We start from the raw sequence: 18,396 nt of genomic DNA on the forward strand, positions 1-18,396 counted from the left end.
CATATCAGTGTCTAAACAAAATTCTAAAATTGTCACCAGCATTATTTGCATTACAACAAAGCTGCAAATTTCATATATATATATATTTTTAAATAAGATGAGATAAAATAATGGTTATTCAGATAATTATTTATATTTAAAGATTTATTTGTTTGGAATTACACCTGAACTAATTAATTTGACTTTGTTTATAATACTAATTTTATTGTCTTTTGTTTCACTTTTAGATCTGATGAATGGATTCCAATGAACAGTTCACGTTTGAGACCAATACAACTTGCAAAAGATAATTCATTAAATTCAAGTTCAAGAATGTATAAAGAAGGAGAGCGTTGCATGGCAAAATGGACAGATTCTAGGAAATTTCCAGCCACAGTTCGAAGAGTCTTGGAAAATGGTATATCATTCTTAATATCACTGTAGTTATTTATGTATGCACTAAAGTATAAATTTTACAAAAAAACAAATTATTTTTTTGTTTGTAGATAGTTATGAAGTTTTATTTGATGATGGTTATATAAAAACACTTCCTGGTTCGTATTTGAGTCGTGTGAATAAGGTTAAGGGCAAGGTGTTAGATTCGGGTGGGACTTCAGTGCACAAAGTAACTATTATGCTATTTTGTTTTAATTCTTTATATTATATATTTTATTTATTTCCGTATGTACATATTTATTTATATATTTATCCTATGTTTAACCTTTACTTTTAGTACTTTATTTAAAATATTTTATTTTAAACTTTTTCAATACTCTTATGGTACAATATTTAACTTCATATGTAACATACTGTTTTAAATTTATGTATCTAAGTACAAGTATACTTAAATTCTATTCAAATTGCTTGCATATTCTGTGAATATATGTAGACACCATTCTGAAATAAACAGTATATTATAAAATTAAACAATTACTTCTAAATACTTTTTATTAACTTTCAAATTAAATTTTAAATACTTCTAGAACCAGTAAATAAATCCACAAATCACAAATCCCCTGAAGAGTGGTGTTGTCGGTGGGAGGGAGATCAACCTGTTGGAACTCCTGGTCATATTGATTCTGCAGATGGGGCCAAAAACCTAGCACAATAGTTCATGATCCAAGGTTACCTGAAGGCTGGGTTAAACATATTGTGAAGAGAAATACTACTGGATACTCAGGAAAATGGGATGTAGTAATAGTCAAGTAAGTAGTAATTTTAAAAACGCAAAACATTTAATTTATTTAATACACATTGGAATTCTGCACAATATATAGATATTGAAATTTGGGAAATGAGTGAATTATTTACTTTCAGTTCAGCAACTAATAGAAAATTTCGTTCAAAGAAGGAAATTGACTCATTTCTTGCTGACAGTGGGAAACCGTACACTTCAGATAGTTTTGATTTTGGCTTGCATAGAAAACGTTCTAAAGAAATTGGATGGGATACAACACCAATAAAAAAAAAGAAAATATCACATCCTAATAGTAGCAATAATTCTAATGCTGACGGAAAAATATTGAACAACAAATGCTTGACTCCAAAAGCTGAAGTAAACATGTCTCAAGAAGAATGCAAAACTCCTGTAATGCAACCCAATGAACCTTTAGAAGATGGGTTTGGTAAGTGGATATTATTTAAATTCAGCATGATATCAGAGAAATCATTTTTTGTCAAACTTTTTAAACTGATACAAATTCACTGAAACACACACACATATATATATATATATATATATATATATATATATATATACAGTGGCGTCGGAACCAAATTTTTGATAGACAGCCAATGGGTTCGTTTTTTTTTTAGAGATATTAGCCCATATAATTTTTTGAAATTGATGGTTCCGACGCCACTGTATATATATATATATATATATATATATAATTAAATGTTAAATATGAACAATACAACACTCAAATTTTTAACACACACTTTATTTGGTAAGTGTGTGTTAAAAATCTGAGTTTCGTATTGTTCATATTTAACATTTAATATTCATTCCGCTCATATTACAAACTTCTATATATTTATATATATAATATATATATATATATATATATATGTATATAGTATATATATATGTATATAGTGGTCCCTATCATTCGAGTTTAATTCATTCCGAAATTACGACTATATATCAAATTGCTCGTATCTCAAAGCAACTTTTTTAATACATTTGAATGCCATTAAATCTATGCCATTCTAGCATAGTGGTGTTTGTTAAGCCTTTTGAATATTAATAATAAATAAAAAAAAATACTATTTATTAATTTAATTATTGTTTTTTCTTGTCTATTCATGATATTGCAGAAATGAGTTAGGCATGTTTTGTTGAATAACCCCCATGTTCAAACTGTTGCAGCTCTTTCGAGGTTAATTTTATCCACAATGTTTTAAAGCTAAGCTTTTTTTTTAAATTAGTGTGAGGACCTTAGCTGGAGTTATAACATTTACCTACTTCTTCTTGTTAAACACAGTACACATCTATGATGTATTAGGCTCATACTCCTCATATTTTTCAATAATTATACACTTATTCAAGAGACATGTTTTTTTTTCTTCAACCCTCCGTCGGTCGGATATTTTTTCACCTTCGAACGGTCGGAAAGGTCTGAAAGGTGTGATTTTTCTTTGTCTTACAGTCTTTTGCATGTGTTGAGCTTGCTTATAATAAAAATATTACATATTATATTATATAAAAAAATAAAAAAATATAAAAAAATCGTTGCTTTTTTTGTTAATTTTTCTGTTTTATATAAATGAAAAACAATATTTATTCTTTTTCGTCGCCTTTGAAATGAATGTGAAATTCAAATGGAAACGAAATGAGGTGCGTCGCCTTTGAAATGAGCTGTAAAACTCAAAGTGAAAATATAATTTCACTACAGGTTTGCCAAAAAAAAATTTCGAACGCGGTACGGGTAGAAAAATTGTTGATAATGTGTGCATTACTACTCATCCGATTTTCAGTGTTTGCGATTACCAATAAGTTTGGTAGGTTTTCAAGAAACTCTCGTCATGAAAATACTAACATTCATGTTAGAACACATAGCAAAGAATATAAACAACGCAGTTTGAATAGAAAATACCATGAAAAAAGACAAAATACTGGTTTACATATATCAAAAAGCGTATATTTCATACAAAATGTATGGGTGGTCTGGACAGACCTTTCCGACCGTTCGAAGTATAAAAAAGTTAATATCTTTATAATTATCCTTCTGTACATTTTTTCGTCCTGATTTTTTCAATGATCGACAGCTAATGAAAATTTAGGAAAAGTCAAGAAATTTCAAGTCGATAGGATTACTAGAAGTATTTTTTTTTTAATTGAAGTCGAAAAAAGTCTGGTTAGACCACGCCGACCGACGGAGGGTTAAACCCATAGGTATACAAATACATAGTATTTTGTAAATGTACAAAAAGCAAAAAACGCGAACCTAACATCCATAATTGCACAACCACTATTATTTATAGTTAAAATTTCAAACGCTAAAATAATTCTTGCATGGGTAAATTGTTACTACACAATTAATATTAATATGTAATTGAAATGACTAACTATAAAATAATTTACTATCTTAAAAAAGCCAAAATATTTCTGGGTAAGGTAAAGAAAAAGATAAATACTTTCATATTTTTCATTTGCATTATTTTTAGAAAACCCTTATTTGCTCAAAGCTTGTATTTCGAATTTTGTTCGTACGTCGAAGCACAAATCGCTCCTTTTGCGGCTCGTATCGGGATACCACAGTATATATATATATATATATATATATAATATATATATATATATATATATATATATATATATAAAATATAATTAACTTTGTATTATATGTTTGTCGTGAATTTTATATTTTATTAGTATTTTTGTGAATTAGCTCAAAATATAATTTTTCATTCCATCAATATTTTAATAGTAATTCAAGTATGCTAATTATATTTGAAGTCATAATGTCAAGTTATTTTTACATAATTAATAATTTTTATAATTAATGATTGCCATTTTGTTTTTTGCATAAGATGCAGGTTTATTAATGAGTTTAAAATGTATCTCAATACGAATTATGAAGCAAATTATTTAATCTTTTGAAATATTGTTTATAATTATTGCTTTTTTTTTCAATTATATTTTTATTATTTTACTTGAGAATTTATACATAACTCGCAGAATATCAACCTTCACAGTGTTTGTGGGTTCGCTGAAAGTCCAGATAATTGATAACTTATTCCGTTGCCCTGAACCAACTTGCGGTAAAAACTTTCGGAAGGAAAATTTACTTCAAATGCACATAAAACATTATCATCCGAATTTGCAACAATATTTCGGTTCAACTCCAAATGTAGCCGATTTGGCGTATGCCAGAACCATACGAGAGACTCCTGAAAATGAACCAGTTGCTAAAAATCGGTACTCAAATACACAATTTTATGAAAAAGTTTCTAAGATTGACAATATATATAAAAGAGGAAAAGCTTCTCCAATTGAAAATGAGGTTCCCATAAAGGATATAAAATTAGAAAAGGATGATGATGATTACAAGGATATAACACATGATACTAAAATTAATACTGACTTAGTGAAAAAAGAACAAGTAGATGAAGATCAGACAAATAACTCAGTTATCAAGACTGAAACCAGTATGTCCTGTAGTGAAAGTCCTTTATTAGAAGAAGCTCTCAGAGTTGACAATAAAAACAAAATCAAACATCATGTCACTTTTGAAAATGAATCACCACTAAGTCGAAGATACAAGGAGCCTCCTGAAGTGCAGAAAATTCCTGGTGGAGGTATTAAACGTTTACTTCCTAAAAAACGCGAAGAAACTACTACAAATGAAGTACTTCAAGAAAAATCAGATCCGGAGAGTGATCAAATTAATAGTGATTTTACAAGAATTGATAAAAAGTTAGGGTTAAATCAGAAAAGGCAAAGGGTTGAAACTTCAGCTGGCCTAATACAAAAACTTTTGAAACGTAGCCAAAATAAACAACTTATGAAAAAGAGTGGGCGTCCAATGATAAAAGAAGAACACGATACAATAGAGTGAGTTTTTGTGCATACAATTTATAATCAACATTTTAAGTAGACTAATATAAGAACTATGTTAATACCATTTATTTTTTCAGTAAAATTTAATTTAAAATGAGAACAAAGCAATAACTATGTTTTTTAAATTTACTCTATTTTAGTATATGTATATTAAGATATTTTCATATTCAATTTTTAATGCAAATCTAAATTTAAATCATTGAATTTAAAAAGAAATAAATAATATTATATTGTTTTTACAAATAATTTTTTAGTTATATAATTATTTTGCTTTTGCTTGATTTTTTGTAAAGTATTGAATTATATCTAATGTAATTTTTATCCATAGCCCAGTGCATGTTAAAAATGAAGAGGAGCAGCGCAGATCTAGTATGTCAACAGATATTTCAAAAGCACCTATTGAAAATACACTCAATAATACGTCAGACACCAACAAAGCTGTAGAAGCGGCTGATCCTGCACTCGAGGTTCCAAAAGTTTATATCAATGAGGGTAAGTTTGGCTTTTAGAACATTACATAAAATAATTTTATTATTGCTATATTAAAAGCTTTTGTTCAACTACTTTTAATTGGCATAGCTTCATTTCACAAATTAATTCACAATTGTGATCTCATTTATAAATACACTCTTATAAGAATCATTTTTTATAAGACAAAATAATCAATGGAAGATCAGGCAAATATGTTGCAATTATTTCTGCTGTTTTAATATTTTTAATTTTAAGTTCATGCAACTTGCCTTAAGGCAAAATGCCACTTATAATTATATGAAATAGGGGAGGGCACACATCTACTATTTGAGGAGTGCATATTATTTATTGCTTAAATTTATATAATAATATTTATTAAATAAAAAATTATACCGAAAATTATACTCTGTACTAACAATAAAATAATGGAGTTCAATAATCATTATGAATACTTCGAGCTTTGATAAGACCAAATAAGAGTTCGAATTTCATAATTTATATTATCATTCTCTGCATATAGCTTTATTTTGTCGCATCTTTAAAACATTCCATATAGAACAAAATGTAGCATAACTATAAGCAAAAACACTATTAAATGTATCAAAATGAAATATAATACTTATATATTATATAGATTTGCTTTGATTGAAACATAATATAATGTGTTTTCAATTCGTTTTAATGTTTTTTTATATTCATATGCATTGATCAGTTGTCATTCGTCACATTGAGATAATCACGCATAAAAGAATATTTCTTGGATATTTTTTTTAAATTCATTTGTGCATAAAATGTAAATAATATCATATTTTTTATTCAATGCTGCCAGTGGTTATGCAAGGTCAGAAAATTTCTGTGTGAGAATATTTTTTGGGTTGTTATAGTTTATTTTTATTGATTAGTATGTCGTTTGGCTAAACATATAATAATGCATTTTAACAATGTGCTATGATTTTTTACTGCAAATAGTATGGTAACTTTTTTTTGTCTTACATGAACTTTCAAAATTTTTTAGTATTTTATTTCTTGCGTATTTTCTCTTACTCATCTCATATTACACAAGTTTTATCAATAAATTTTTGACGAACATTTCTTTTATTAATTTTTTTTAATTTATTTTAGTGAATGTTTACACTGTAAATTTTTATAGTCATGATAAAATATCAATGTATTTTATTAGCAGAATTATTGCTGAATTTTCAGCTGTATTAAAAGAGATACTTAGATAAACATTATATTTGATAATAACCAGGTTTGATTCAATTCAAATACTTGTTTTCAGAATTTGTATTTATATTAATTCATTTTGAACATATATTTTGCAAATTTATTTTTGGCAATTAATGAATCTTCTTTTTTTACATAATTTATTTAACTGTAATATATTTGATTTGTGAAAAGGGATTTAATATTCTCTAATTATTGAATACACTATTCTATCTGTCCATTGAATCTGGTTGAATCAATTTACTAATTATAAGATTTAAGTTAACGGTGAAATTTTTTTTTTCAAAATTTATTATGCATGTATCTTTTATATTCGTTATCTTATGTAATTTGTTGTTTCTTGTTAAATCAGTATGCTGAAAATTCTTTAATATTTCTTTGTAACATAATGCATGTTTATTTTATTATGGAAGTTTTAACATGTATATGTTACATGCAATTGTTGATTAAAAAAAGGTATTTTAAATAAAAAATCTAAATTTATAAGAATTTTTTTTAGAAATGATCATCTTAAGATCATTTTATTTTTCAATGTTTTGAGTAATATAATTCAGTATGAATTGTAAAAATAATGAATTATATTCTTGCATGATTTTTATATTCACATATTGTACTTTATGCTGTATTGATATTTTATTTTTCTCCCTAGATGGCGAAGAAATTAAGTTGGTGCGAATGCGAAGAGAGGAAATTATTAATTGTATCTGTGGACACCGAGAAGAAGATGGACTTATGGTTCAGTGTGAACTCTGTCTTTGTTGGCAACATGCATTATGTCATGGTATTCAAAGGGAACGAGATGTTCCGGACAAATATGTTTGTGCAATTTGTACTAATCCCCAAAAGCCAAGACAGTCTAGAAAGTGAGAAGTGTATTGATTTACTTAAAATAGTAATATAATAGTAGAACAACATTTTTATTATTAATGTGATTCTTTAATGTTACATTAATCATTTAAAGCAAAAATCATTCTTTCAATGTGATGTTTAAGTGTATTTCAATGTTATATGTGTTCAGATAATGATCAAATATTATTTTAGATATATTCATGATCAAGAATGGTTATTAGAAGGTCGTTTACCTCACTTTATAACAGAAGACCTGAACTTAAAAACATCTGCACAGAAACAAAACATAACAAATCTACAAGAATTTACTAAGTGTGTTCATGAAACCACTGGCAATGCCTTAGAACTTATGCCAGTATTAAAATCACTAAGAGCTAAATTATCTATGGCCATGTAAGTTAAGATATATTAATTGTTGATGTGATGTGTTCCATTAATCCATTGGTAAATATATAATACTGATTTTAATTTTTAGGCAAACACATCACCCGAAATTTTATTATTGGGCTAAACCTTGGGGAAAGTATAGTGACATGAATAATGATACTATGGATGCAAATCAAGATCAAAGTCCAACAAATAATTCTCGATTCAAAGATGATAATGAAATATCACCTACACTGCAAGCTCTTCAAAGAGATTTATGTAATGCCGTTAATGAGAGTGAACTTCTTGGCGCTAGGATAGAGAATGAAATGAATTTATTAAAATCAAAGAATATGAATAAACCAGGTAACATTTTTGTTTGTAATAGAATTAACAGTTAGCATATTTGTTTATGTACTGAGAATTTTCTTGTTGTTTTTTTACACTTGTGGCATATATCTGCTAAATATTGTATATGTATTTATATAATATATGCATTTATATATATATATATATATATATATATATATATATGTATATATATGTTACGGTAAATGTGCATATTTCGGTGAATGTGCACATTTACCGGCTCATTTGGCGAATGCGAGTTCAACTCGCGCATGTGCGTGAAATACTAATTCATATATTTATATTTATATTTATAATTATAGTTATAATTATATTTATAATTATATTTATATTTATATTTATATTATTTATTTTAGTCTTATGCATATTAATATCCATTATTTATTATTCACTATTAACTATTTATCAATTAACAATTTATCTATTAACTATTAACTATGAACTATTAATTATTTCATTAATAACTATTAACTATTTAACCATTAACTATTACCTATTTAACTATTCTTAATTCACTATTTACTAACAACTATTCACTATTTACTAACAATTATTCACTATTTACTATTAACTATTCAGTTATCATTATTCACTATTCACTATTTTACTATTCAACTATTTACTATTAACTATTAACTATTTAGTTATCACTATTCACTATTTACTATTAACTATTCAGTTATCATTATTCACTATTCACTATTTTACTATTGAACTATTTACTATTAACTATTCATTATTCTTTATTTACTATTAACTATTCAGTTATCAGTATTCACTATTTACTATTAACTATTTAGTTATCACTGTTCACTATTTACTATTAACTATTAAGTTATCACTATTCACTATTTACTATTAACTGTTCAGTTATCATTATTCACTATTCACTATTTTACTATTCAACTATTTACTATTAACTATTTAGTTATCACTATTCACTATTTACTATTAACTATTCAGTTATCATTATTCACTATTCACTATTTTACTGTTCAACTATTTACTATTAACTATTAACTATTCATTATTCTTTATTTACTGTTAACTATTCAGTTATCACTATCACTATTTACTATTAACTATTCTGTTATCACTATTAACTATTTACTATTTACTATTCAGTTATCACTATTCACTAGTTACTATTAACTATCCACTATTTACAATTCATCTATTTAACTATTAACTGTTAAACTATTTACTAGTTACTTAAACTATTAACTATTTACCTATAACTATTGAACTATTAACTATTCACTATTTAACTATTCACTATTCACTATTTAACTGTTCTAAATTCACTATTTACTATTTTACTAACAATTAACTATTTACTATTTAATATTAATTATTCACTATACACTATATTACTATTTTACTATTCAGCTATGTACTGTTAACTATTTAGTGCGCATGCGCCAAATACGCAAGATGTTCATGAGATCGATCCAAGTACCCACGTACACCATTATTTTAATTTGATTGTTTGAGAACTCCACATTCACCTAGTGTGTTTTGGGGAATGCGCACATTCATCGGTGAATGTGCATATTCACCAAGAGTGCACATTTACCGTAACATACATATATATATATATATATATATATATATATATATATACTTAAATATGTGTGTGTGTGCATACATATAATTATAACTACTTTTAGGTACTAATGATGTAGATATGTTATCTAGCCATACGAGATTAAATCCAGCTAATAACACCATACTAACACCTACAGGTATGTTTGGAATATACAAATTTTTAGACTTTCTTTTCAGAAATGACATGAATATGTATAAAATAAAGAATATAATCTACTTTTAATTATTTTCAAAAAATGCATTTGTTTGTCTATAGCAAAATAAAAGTAAATATTCATTAAATGAATGCTATTTCTAGGTAACAATACTCTAATGAACACTGAAACCCCAAGTCGTGGTTTAAATTTGGACTCAGAATCTAAGGATGATTTTGCAGCATTAGCTAAAAGCGATGTTTTGGACTTATCAGCTATTTTAGAATCCAACCATGTAATACCTACTGATTCAGAATTAGTTTCCATTCTGGAAGGAGATATGAAAACTGAAAATGATCTCAATAGCCCTATGAGAGGCAATAAACAAGATGAAGATTGTAAAATTAATATGGATCTATTAAGTTTTATGTCAAGTGATGACACAAAGTTAATGGATTCAGGAAAATCAGCAGCAAGTATTAAATCAACCAGTTCAGGAGATCTTACTGATAGTCAGAATCTTTTAGCACCTTTATTAGCTTCACCAGGTGGAACAAAATTTGATCTAGTCAGTGATCGCGAGCTGGAGAATTTTGCTCAAACTGTAGGCCAGGAAGGTAATAGATTATTGATAATTGATAAACTAAGAACTCATCAGCTTATATATAATATGATATCTTGAGTTAATATTTTAATACTTACTGAAAACTTTATTTAAGTAAATTTACTGCCATCCTTTCCTTGATAATTCTTTTTTTAATATTTAGAATTCTTTTGATATTCATTGTATTTAAGATGAAAGTATCATGGAACACAAAAAATAGTCACAGATTTATTTGTATAAATGAATTTTTTTTTTTTTTAAATATTTATTAGTGCCATGATTTTATTTATTTAAAATAAGCTTTCAAAAAAATTTTAAAGAGCTCACATAATTATTAATTTATAATTATCTATTATAGATAACATGAAAAAAACCTAACTTTAATTAAATTTTTATATTTCAGTATTGATAACAAACACTGCTCCTGTACCAGAAGAAGCAATAGACAATGAACAATGTCGGTGGAATCTGCTTAGACATATTTCAGATTATCAAGCAGAATTAGAAAAACGAATAGATCAGTTTAATATCAAGTTAGTTATTCCTCAATAATGATTAAAAATATGATTCACCCAATATTCACCCAAACTGTTAAATTGCTTCATCAATTGCAGATTATCAGTTCTATTAGCAAGTCCAGAAGCTCCTCCACCAGATGCATTAAAACTCGATCAAGATTGCACAAGACTCATGAAAATGATGCAGAGGGATTTAAGGACTCTAGGTGATACATGTTCTGTAATATCAACAGAAAGTAGAGAGTCTGAAAACAACAAGTTAGTATAATTGATCAACTTTTTATGAAAATATTATTAGATTAATAACTAATAAGACAGTATAGGTATATAATTAATAATTCTCACAAATTTTACAGGGTATCACAAAGCCAAGAGCAAAATTTTTTAAATTGTTCTGTGGCTCCAACAGATGTGAAAAGACTGTGGTAACCAAATTAGAGTATTCTATATTATAAAGAGATTGTTTATTGTATTAATAAAATGATTCTAAGAACACAAATTATTATTTACTGTTAATTCTATTAAGTTATAACAACTAAGATTAGGATCAAGATAATATGGGCAAGAATAATTTGTAAAAGTATGAAGAAAGAAATAAGAATTTCATTCAGTTGGCATAATATAGAGATAGATAATAATGAAGTTTATTGTATAATTATATTGTTATTGCATTTTCCTATTTTTGCCGTTAACCTTTAAAGGGAAATTGAAATTTTAAGTTATTCAAAGATTGCGGCTATGTGGAATTCTCTAATATAGTCCAATAATAAACTTTTGAATATTTTCATATATTTTGAATGCTCATATTTTATGCAGTTGACCAAAGTAAAAACAGAAAGCTTGAGAACCAAAAACAATTTTATAATTATTTTTGAAGAAAAAGAATGGATAAAGCATGACACATTACTATGAAATAAATTAATTTATACTATTATATTATAATTTATATCATCATCCTCGGATATAACTCCGGAGTTACTCAACTCCAGTATAAATTCTTATTTGCCTCGGGGGTGTTTTGAGAACCATTGAAATCCGTTAAATAAAGTTATATTCACACACCAGATGGCTTCCAAATACAATTGTTCGTGCGTTAAGTTGGCTGCACTTAGCAACATAAATATTTTAAGGAAAAACTGTCATTGACTTTTCGTTGTTGATAGCCATAGACAATATATAATAAAAATATGTTTATAATTATTTTATTATCAACAAATATATTTTAATTACATAGTGTTTACAATTATTTTATCAAATCCCGTTTTTAAATCTAGTGTGGGTCAAAGACTTTTAGAAATTGTGAACAAGCATCTTAAACACAAACAGTTTTAACCGCGGTCAACAGACATTCGAGGAGCTGGATGAATAATGATTTCAGCAGAGAATTGGATGAATGAAAAGCAAACACTACGTTTGAAATATTTACTAAAATCAGAACGCCTTAAAACCTTTATTAAATGGCCATTTAGTGACGATTCTAACTGTTCAGCTGAAAAGGTTCACATATTATGATTTTGAAGTTTAAAATTGATGATCAAATTTTATCAAGAATCTTGATTTTCAGATGGCTGAAGCTGGATTTTATATGCCAGATGTAAAGCAATATGATTTAGCAGTATGCTTCGTTTGCAATAAGGAACTAGATGGATGGGAAGAATCGGATGATCCTTGGAAAGAGCACAAAAAACATTCTTCTAATTGCTGTTTATCTCGAAAGGGGTGGAAGTACTCAGAATTAACGGTAATTTATAATTATGGTCAACATAAACAGTTGATAATATATTGATTATATTGTTCAAATATTGCAGCAATGAAACTAAATATTATAACATTTGTAAATGTTATATCCTTAACTTTCTGAGTTGATTTATAAATATTAAGGTGGCCAACTATACTTTTTTGCAGTGTTTTGTACACCTTTTTTGCAAACTGTACACTTCGAATAGTCATTTATATGATTTTACACTCATTTGTATTCCTAAAACAATTTTTTGTAGAGGTGTAAAGGGAAAAAATTTGAGAAATGTTATCTCTCATGAAAATTGATAAGTTTTACTAAATAATTACTGTATATACGATGTCCAGGCACTAATGCTATTGTTGAAAGGATATTTTTCTTAGAGGGTAATTATTGAAGCAGTGAGAAGTCTACAACTTTCTGTAAAAATGTTATATGACGTTTTTTTCTGTTTAATTTAATATGCAAAATAGAAGTTGTTTGAGTGTGGCTACATTAAAAGATAAACATCTTATTATTGGAAACAAAAATCCTCTCAAAAGAAAGATATATTTTTAAAAGAAAATAAAGTGGTCTCTCTTTTTGAACAAAAAATAGTTGACCACCCCAATAATTTGTATGTACTATTTTATATGTACATATGTAGTTTATATGTACTATACATTTATAACTATTATCTATCCTTTGATCAAGCTAATTTCTATTTCTAATCATCACTTTTTAGGAATCTCAGACGGAGACCATTATCCAAACCTTACTTCAGGAATGTTTAGAAGAATTTGTAAAAAGCTTAAGTGACAAAAGATCAGAAAGTTTTGCACGTAAATTTGAAAAAAATAAAAAAACAGTGAAGAAAAGAATAGCAAATTGAATCTAAATATTAAAATGAAGAGTACATGTTTTATGGAATAATCTGAATAGTTATTGAAGAGTACTATCAGAGTGCTAAATTCCTGTTAAGTGTTTATCTTTAAAGTATTTTTAAGCTATGTACATTTACAAGTACATGTTTTATGGAATAATTCGAATAGTTTTGAAGTGTGCTATCAGAGTGTTGAATTCCCGTCAAGTATTTATCTTTAAAGTATTTTATTTTTAAGCTATTTACATCAATTTTAATTATTTTATATTAATATTAAGTTTCAAGTATTTTTGTACATGTTTGCTAATTTTTAGATCCAATACTATATATTTTTAATTTACTGTATACTTATTTCTATGTAAATAACAAAATAATAAAATCCTCGTCTTTTATTGATGGATTATAAATTTATAAGAATAAACCATATTTTATTGTATTATAATAGCAAAGTATTAGTTAAATTGAGTGCTAACACTCGGATGAAACAAGTATATTCAAATCATATAACAATGCATGTAATCATCACGAAGAATTAAAGTGGTTTATTGTTTTTAAATAAATGCAATTTTTCCAAAATGTTATAAAATTGTGTAGTTGTAGTACGAGTTTTAATAGATAATTAATACTTCATAAAGAACAGATACCAAAGCGTAGCGAAGAAATTTCTTTTCTGTCATATACTATAAAATAACAATAAGCATGAATATATTATATGGATTAATTATAATTAAATAACTGTGTTGTATCAGTATTTTTTAACATATATTTGAAGTTCATTGATATTTACTTTAAAGAATTCATTAATGAAGACTTTGAAATATTTATAATAATGTAGTTGTAATGACATATTTATAATCAGTGTATTTCAGTATACTTAAAGTAAAATTTAATAATTCAGAGTCGCTCAAATTTCGCGCTTTTTTGCATTCCAGAATTGACAGGTCGCCATTTGCATTTTATTTTGAACTCTCTGTCAATTTAGTTCAGTTTAGCTCAGTTTTGAATTTAATCTGCATCGTAGTTAATTATTTCTAATATCATTTTAATATTTACTCTTTAGTTGCTATTATATACATTTAATAGTGTAGTTTAAAATTATGATTTGCATGTGAATTTTCATTAGTTTACTGAACTACATAACTGTCTCAGTTTTAAAATTTAGTTTCAAAAACTGTTCCTAAATGTAATGAAATCATTTATATGACACGAGTTTGGAAATACTTACCTGGTATTGTATATTTGCTGAATACTTACATAAATGAAACATGGTTTTTGTTTTCTGAACAAATAGTTTAATAGTTCAAATTCTATAATAGAATATGATATCTTCATGGATATGGTTTAAATAACAATGAAAAAGAACTTAATTATGAGATTATGTTTAATAAATCATCTCACACATATACATCTATAATCTATTAACAAAAAATGCATGTTATCTGAAATTCCTATATATAAATGATCTAGATATTGATATAAATGATAGATTTCAAAACTGAAATGAAACCATATTTGGCAATAAGATTTATGTGATTTAGTTCTTGATCATTTGATTAAGCTCTATATAATCATTGAACATTATAGAAGTTGATGTTCTAGAGGTATTAAGTTCCAAGTCAAGATTTCAACACACCTCGATTTAAGATATCTTCATTTTCCAGCAAATGTTTCTCAAAATTTTCTTTCATATAATAATTAATGATGTATTGCCAAATAATGCTTTGTATAAATGCTCTTAGTATGTCAAGCAATTAAGAATTATTACATCTTTGAAATCAAAAAATCTGTTTTGTAAATGTAGATGAATCAGCTCAATCAAAAGTTGTTTTCTTCATGATTATATAAGGCTATGAAAAGCCTTAGTATGATAAGTATGATTAGATAAATACTATGAAAGATGAAAGTATTCTTCTATTACATTTTAAACTGATTTTGCAGTTTTTTTCTCTTGACAATATAATGAGCAATAATAACACGTGATATATTACATATGTATGCAGCTGGTTCTTGACAATAGTTGCATGAATTATTCAAATTCTTTATTCACTTCGAAGGGAGCTGATATTTCTGCATCACTAAGACTACTAATATTTTTCCTTTGTGTCAAATATCTTTTAGAAAAATCATTAGGCTTCTTGGCAAGTTTTTGAATCAACCTATTATGTGCTTTTTCTGGTTCTTTGATACTCTTATAAAAATCACTGTTCAAAAATTTCTTTCTAGCGTCTGATAAGACTAATGGAAGAAGAGGGTCTCGATAAGTTATTTCATGAATTAATGGTTTCAAAGGTTCATGCTTAATATCTTCTGCAGGCGTTGCTATGTTACTGTCAGAAAATTTGATGACAAATCGATGAGGTGCTTTCAAATGCAAACCATGCATTGCAGCCACTGCTGTATCTAAGTGACTGTAATTTACAAAACCATATTTATGCCCACTCTCCGCATGTCTAATACATGATTCTATGACATCTCCATAACTCTGAAATATATTCCTCAAGCCTCTGTCAGTCAACTCTTCAGGGATATTCGATACATATAACTTAATCCGATTTTTATCTTTCAAATTGATGGAATTGTAATCCAAAATACAACCGAAATCTCCACTGGGGCCTGGCACAAAGCTATTCTCTTTTGAATAGTAATGATCGCTCATAGGGTCGAAATTGTTGCTTAAGAAATAATCATTTTCTAGTTGGATAATCTTTTCTGCTTCCTTGTTATTCATCTTGGCGTGATAGTTGTTTGTTGCAATTCCCTATAAATTAGAAATGATTTGGTTTATGTAGTGTATATTTATAATATAACTATTTATTTAATTTATTTCTTGTACAACTGCCTTTTTCAACAGAATTTATTTTAATTCACTATTTTTTTGTTGTTTACCCCTTTGTCAGAGTAAAGATTCAGTCGATTCTTTTTATCCCACCAAGGTTAATCTAACTTTGATACTTTTTATCTCACTGTTGAATCTAACTTAAAATTAACAATACATCTTATAAAAGAATTAAATAACATACACTTAAATTATATTAATACCTCCATAAACTAAACAACAATGCTTACAACAAAAAAAACTAAAGACGAAGGGAAATACTTTTGTTATAGATTATAAGTGAAACTCCTTCAAGACGATTTTCCATGGATCTTTCTAAAAACGCGTCTTATGCGGTATAAAAGCACCAAGTTTCGAAATTCAGAAACTTACAGAAAGTGGCGTATTATGCGAGAAATTATTGTAACCATAATCGTTAAAGACATTACACTTATGTGTATTATTGTTTTCTATTTTAATGATGAATAAAAATATAAATTTATGATTGATTTACCTTATTCTTCCGTCTATTTAAACAATTAAAAATTCGGTTTCGACAAAAACTACTTTATTAAACTCAATCAAAAAGTTATCGGATCGGCGATTTTTGATTTATAATATTGGCTCCATTTGCACTTACAAATCTGATTGTTGTTATTTTTGAATATGGAAAATGATTATGGACCATAGACCTTATATTATATTTTAATTTTGCGTGGGGTACACCCTTATAAGTTATAATACTATATATATATATATATATATATATAGATATATATATATATATATTATAATAGGGTATAACTTATAAGTTATAACTTATAAGTGGACGTTTTAGAGGTTTCTGAACATTTTGGCATACCTCAGAAAAAATGGATGTGTGTATGTGTGTGTGTGTGTGTGTAAGTGTGGAGACAACTTTTCGTCGACGATTTTGGGCGTACGGATTATCCGATTTGAATGGTTCAAAAAACATTCGATTCCTAGTGATGAGGAGACGTGCTGATTAGTTTTTGACGAAGATAGGTCCAGCGGTCCAACAAGGATATTGATATCGTTTAAATATTAGCTTGACTTTTAGAATAGAATAGTTTATAAATAATAATTATTATTTCTATTAATTATCTTAAGATATATATTATAAGTGCACATAATATATATGTTTCACATAGAAGTATATATATATACTATAGCATATATTTATTTTACAGTGTTATGGACTCCAGTTGGAAATATATAAACTCTAGAGAAAAATAATGGTTCAGGAAGGTAACAGAGACTTATTTCTGTACTTCGATGAGACAAGTGAGACAAGTTCTAACTATATAATATAATATTCATATATTAATGGAAGAATGTTTTTAAACCGAGTGTGACACTTTAACTAAAGGTTACTATCTGAATAGACCAAGTCTGATTTTCAAATGATACTCTTTTCAAATATAAATATAGGTAACTGTATCATTATTTATGTAAATTATAATACGAGAATGAAGAATAATAATTATTATAAATAAAGTATAAAGTATTAATAATAAAGTAATTAATTATATTATAAATAAAGTAGCATTTAAGCTTTTAAATACATTCAGACAAACTTGTGGAAGCATAATTTTTTTATATAAAAATATATATATATATATATATTATATATATATATATATACAATACACTCAGAACATCTCAACACAAAAACAATTCTAAAAAAAAATCAATATAAAACACAATTAACTGATCATATTAATCAGCTCAAACATAACATTGATTTTTCCAATCCCACGATCCTACATT

The 18,396-nt window shown here is 26.7% G+C and overlaps 3 protein-coding genes across 4 annotated transcripts in view; all 3 read left to right on the forward strand.

The window, feature by feature from the left end:
* The window catches only part of LOC113383475 (PHD finger protein 20-like protein 1), a 1,846-nt gene extending 1,122 nt beyond the window's left edge, over nucleotides 1–724 (forward strand). The window contains exons 2-4 of the mRNA XM_026621738.1: nucleotides 228–397; nucleotides 486–604; nucleotides 713–724. Of these exons, the coding sequence (XP_026477523.1) occupies nucleotides 228–397; nucleotides 486–604; nucleotides 713–724 (301 nt within the window). The remainder of the gene's footprint in view (nucleotides 1–227; nucleotides 398–485; nucleotides 605–712) is intronic.
* Nucleotides 725–1,523: 799 nt separating this feature from the next.
* Nucleotides 1,524–11,681, forward strand: LOC113382837. Of its 2 annotated transcripts, none has more exons than XM_026621081.1 (11): nucleotides 1,524–1,604; nucleotides 4,163–5,038; nucleotides 5,373–5,536; nucleotides 7,392–7,605; nucleotides 7,784–7,984; nucleotides 8,067–8,323; nucleotides 9,997–10,071; nucleotides 10,233–10,685; nucleotides 11,076–11,205; nucleotides 11,287–11,448; nucleotides 11,547–11,681. In XM_026621081.1, exons 2-11 carry the CDS (start codon nucleotides 4,278–4,280, stop codon nucleotides 11,617–11,619), a joined length of 2,490 nt encoding a protein of 829 aa, XP_026476866.1. In that variant the 5' UTR covers nucleotides 1,524–1,604; nucleotides 4,163–4,277; the 3' UTR covers nucleotides 11,620–11,681. The 2 variants fall into 2 exon arrangements, with proteins under 2 accessions (XP_026476866.1, XP_026476865.1); XM_026621080.1 differs by having other exon boundaries at nucleotides 1,534–1,604; nucleotides 4,180–5,038.
* Nucleotides 11,682–12,358: 677 nt separating this feature from the next.
* LOC113383302 (baculoviral IAP repeat-containing protein 5-like) lies at nucleotides 12,359–13,824 on the forward strand. The gene is made up of 3 exons (XM_026621569.1): nucleotides 12,359–12,687; nucleotides 12,755–12,931; nucleotides 13,653–13,824. The coding sequence occupies exons 1-3, from the start codon at nucleotides 12,559–12,561 to the stop codon at nucleotides 13,797–13,799; spliced, it is 453 nt and encodes a 150-aa protein (XP_026477354.1). The 5' UTR covers nucleotides 12,359–12,558; the 3' UTR covers nucleotides 13,800–13,824.
* Nucleotides 13,825–18,396: the final 4,572 nt, after the last annotated feature.

The sequence above is a fragment of the Ctenocephalides felis genome, unplaced genomic scaffold (assembly GCF_003426905.1).
Source record: "Ctenocephalides felis isolate EL2017-DRISC unplaced genomic scaffold, ASM342690v1 CF-g0.4_SCAFFOLD_03570, whole genome shotgun sequence".
NCBI classification, from domain to species: domain Eukaryota; kingdom Metazoa; phylum Arthropoda; class Insecta; order Siphonaptera; family Pulicidae; genus Ctenocephalides; species Ctenocephalides felis.

What these genes read in the sequence shown, in the direction of transcription:
- LOC113382837 (XM_026621080.1), top strand. Translation starts at nt 1,541, where the DNA reads ATGTCTCAAGAAGAATGCAAAACTCCTGTAATGCAACCCAATGAACCT. An exon ending in ACCTTTAGAAGATGGGTTTG is followed by an intron (nt 1,605 to 4,179) that starts GTAAGTGGATAT and finishes CAACCTTCACAG; the next exon opens with TGTTTGTGGGTTCGCTGAAA. An exon ending in AAGCCAAGACAGTCTAGAAA is followed by an intron (nt 7,606 to 7,783) that starts GTGAGAAGTGTA and finishes ATATTATTTTAG; the next exon opens with ATATATTCATGATCAAGAAT.
- LOC113383302 (XM_026621569.1), top strand. Translation starts at nt 12,559, where the DNA reads ATGATTTCAGCAGAGAATTGGATGAATGAAAAGCAAACACTACGTTTG. An exon ending in CTAACTGTTCAGCTGAAAAG is followed by an intron (nt 12,688 to 12,754) that starts GTTCACATATTA and finishes CTTGATTTTCAG; the next exon opens with ATGGCTGAAGCTGGATTTTA. An exon ending in GGAAGTACTCAGAATTAACG is followed by an intron (nt 12,932 to 13,652) that starts GTAATTTATAAT and finishes ATCACTTTTTAG; the next exon opens with GAATCTCAGACGGAGACCAT.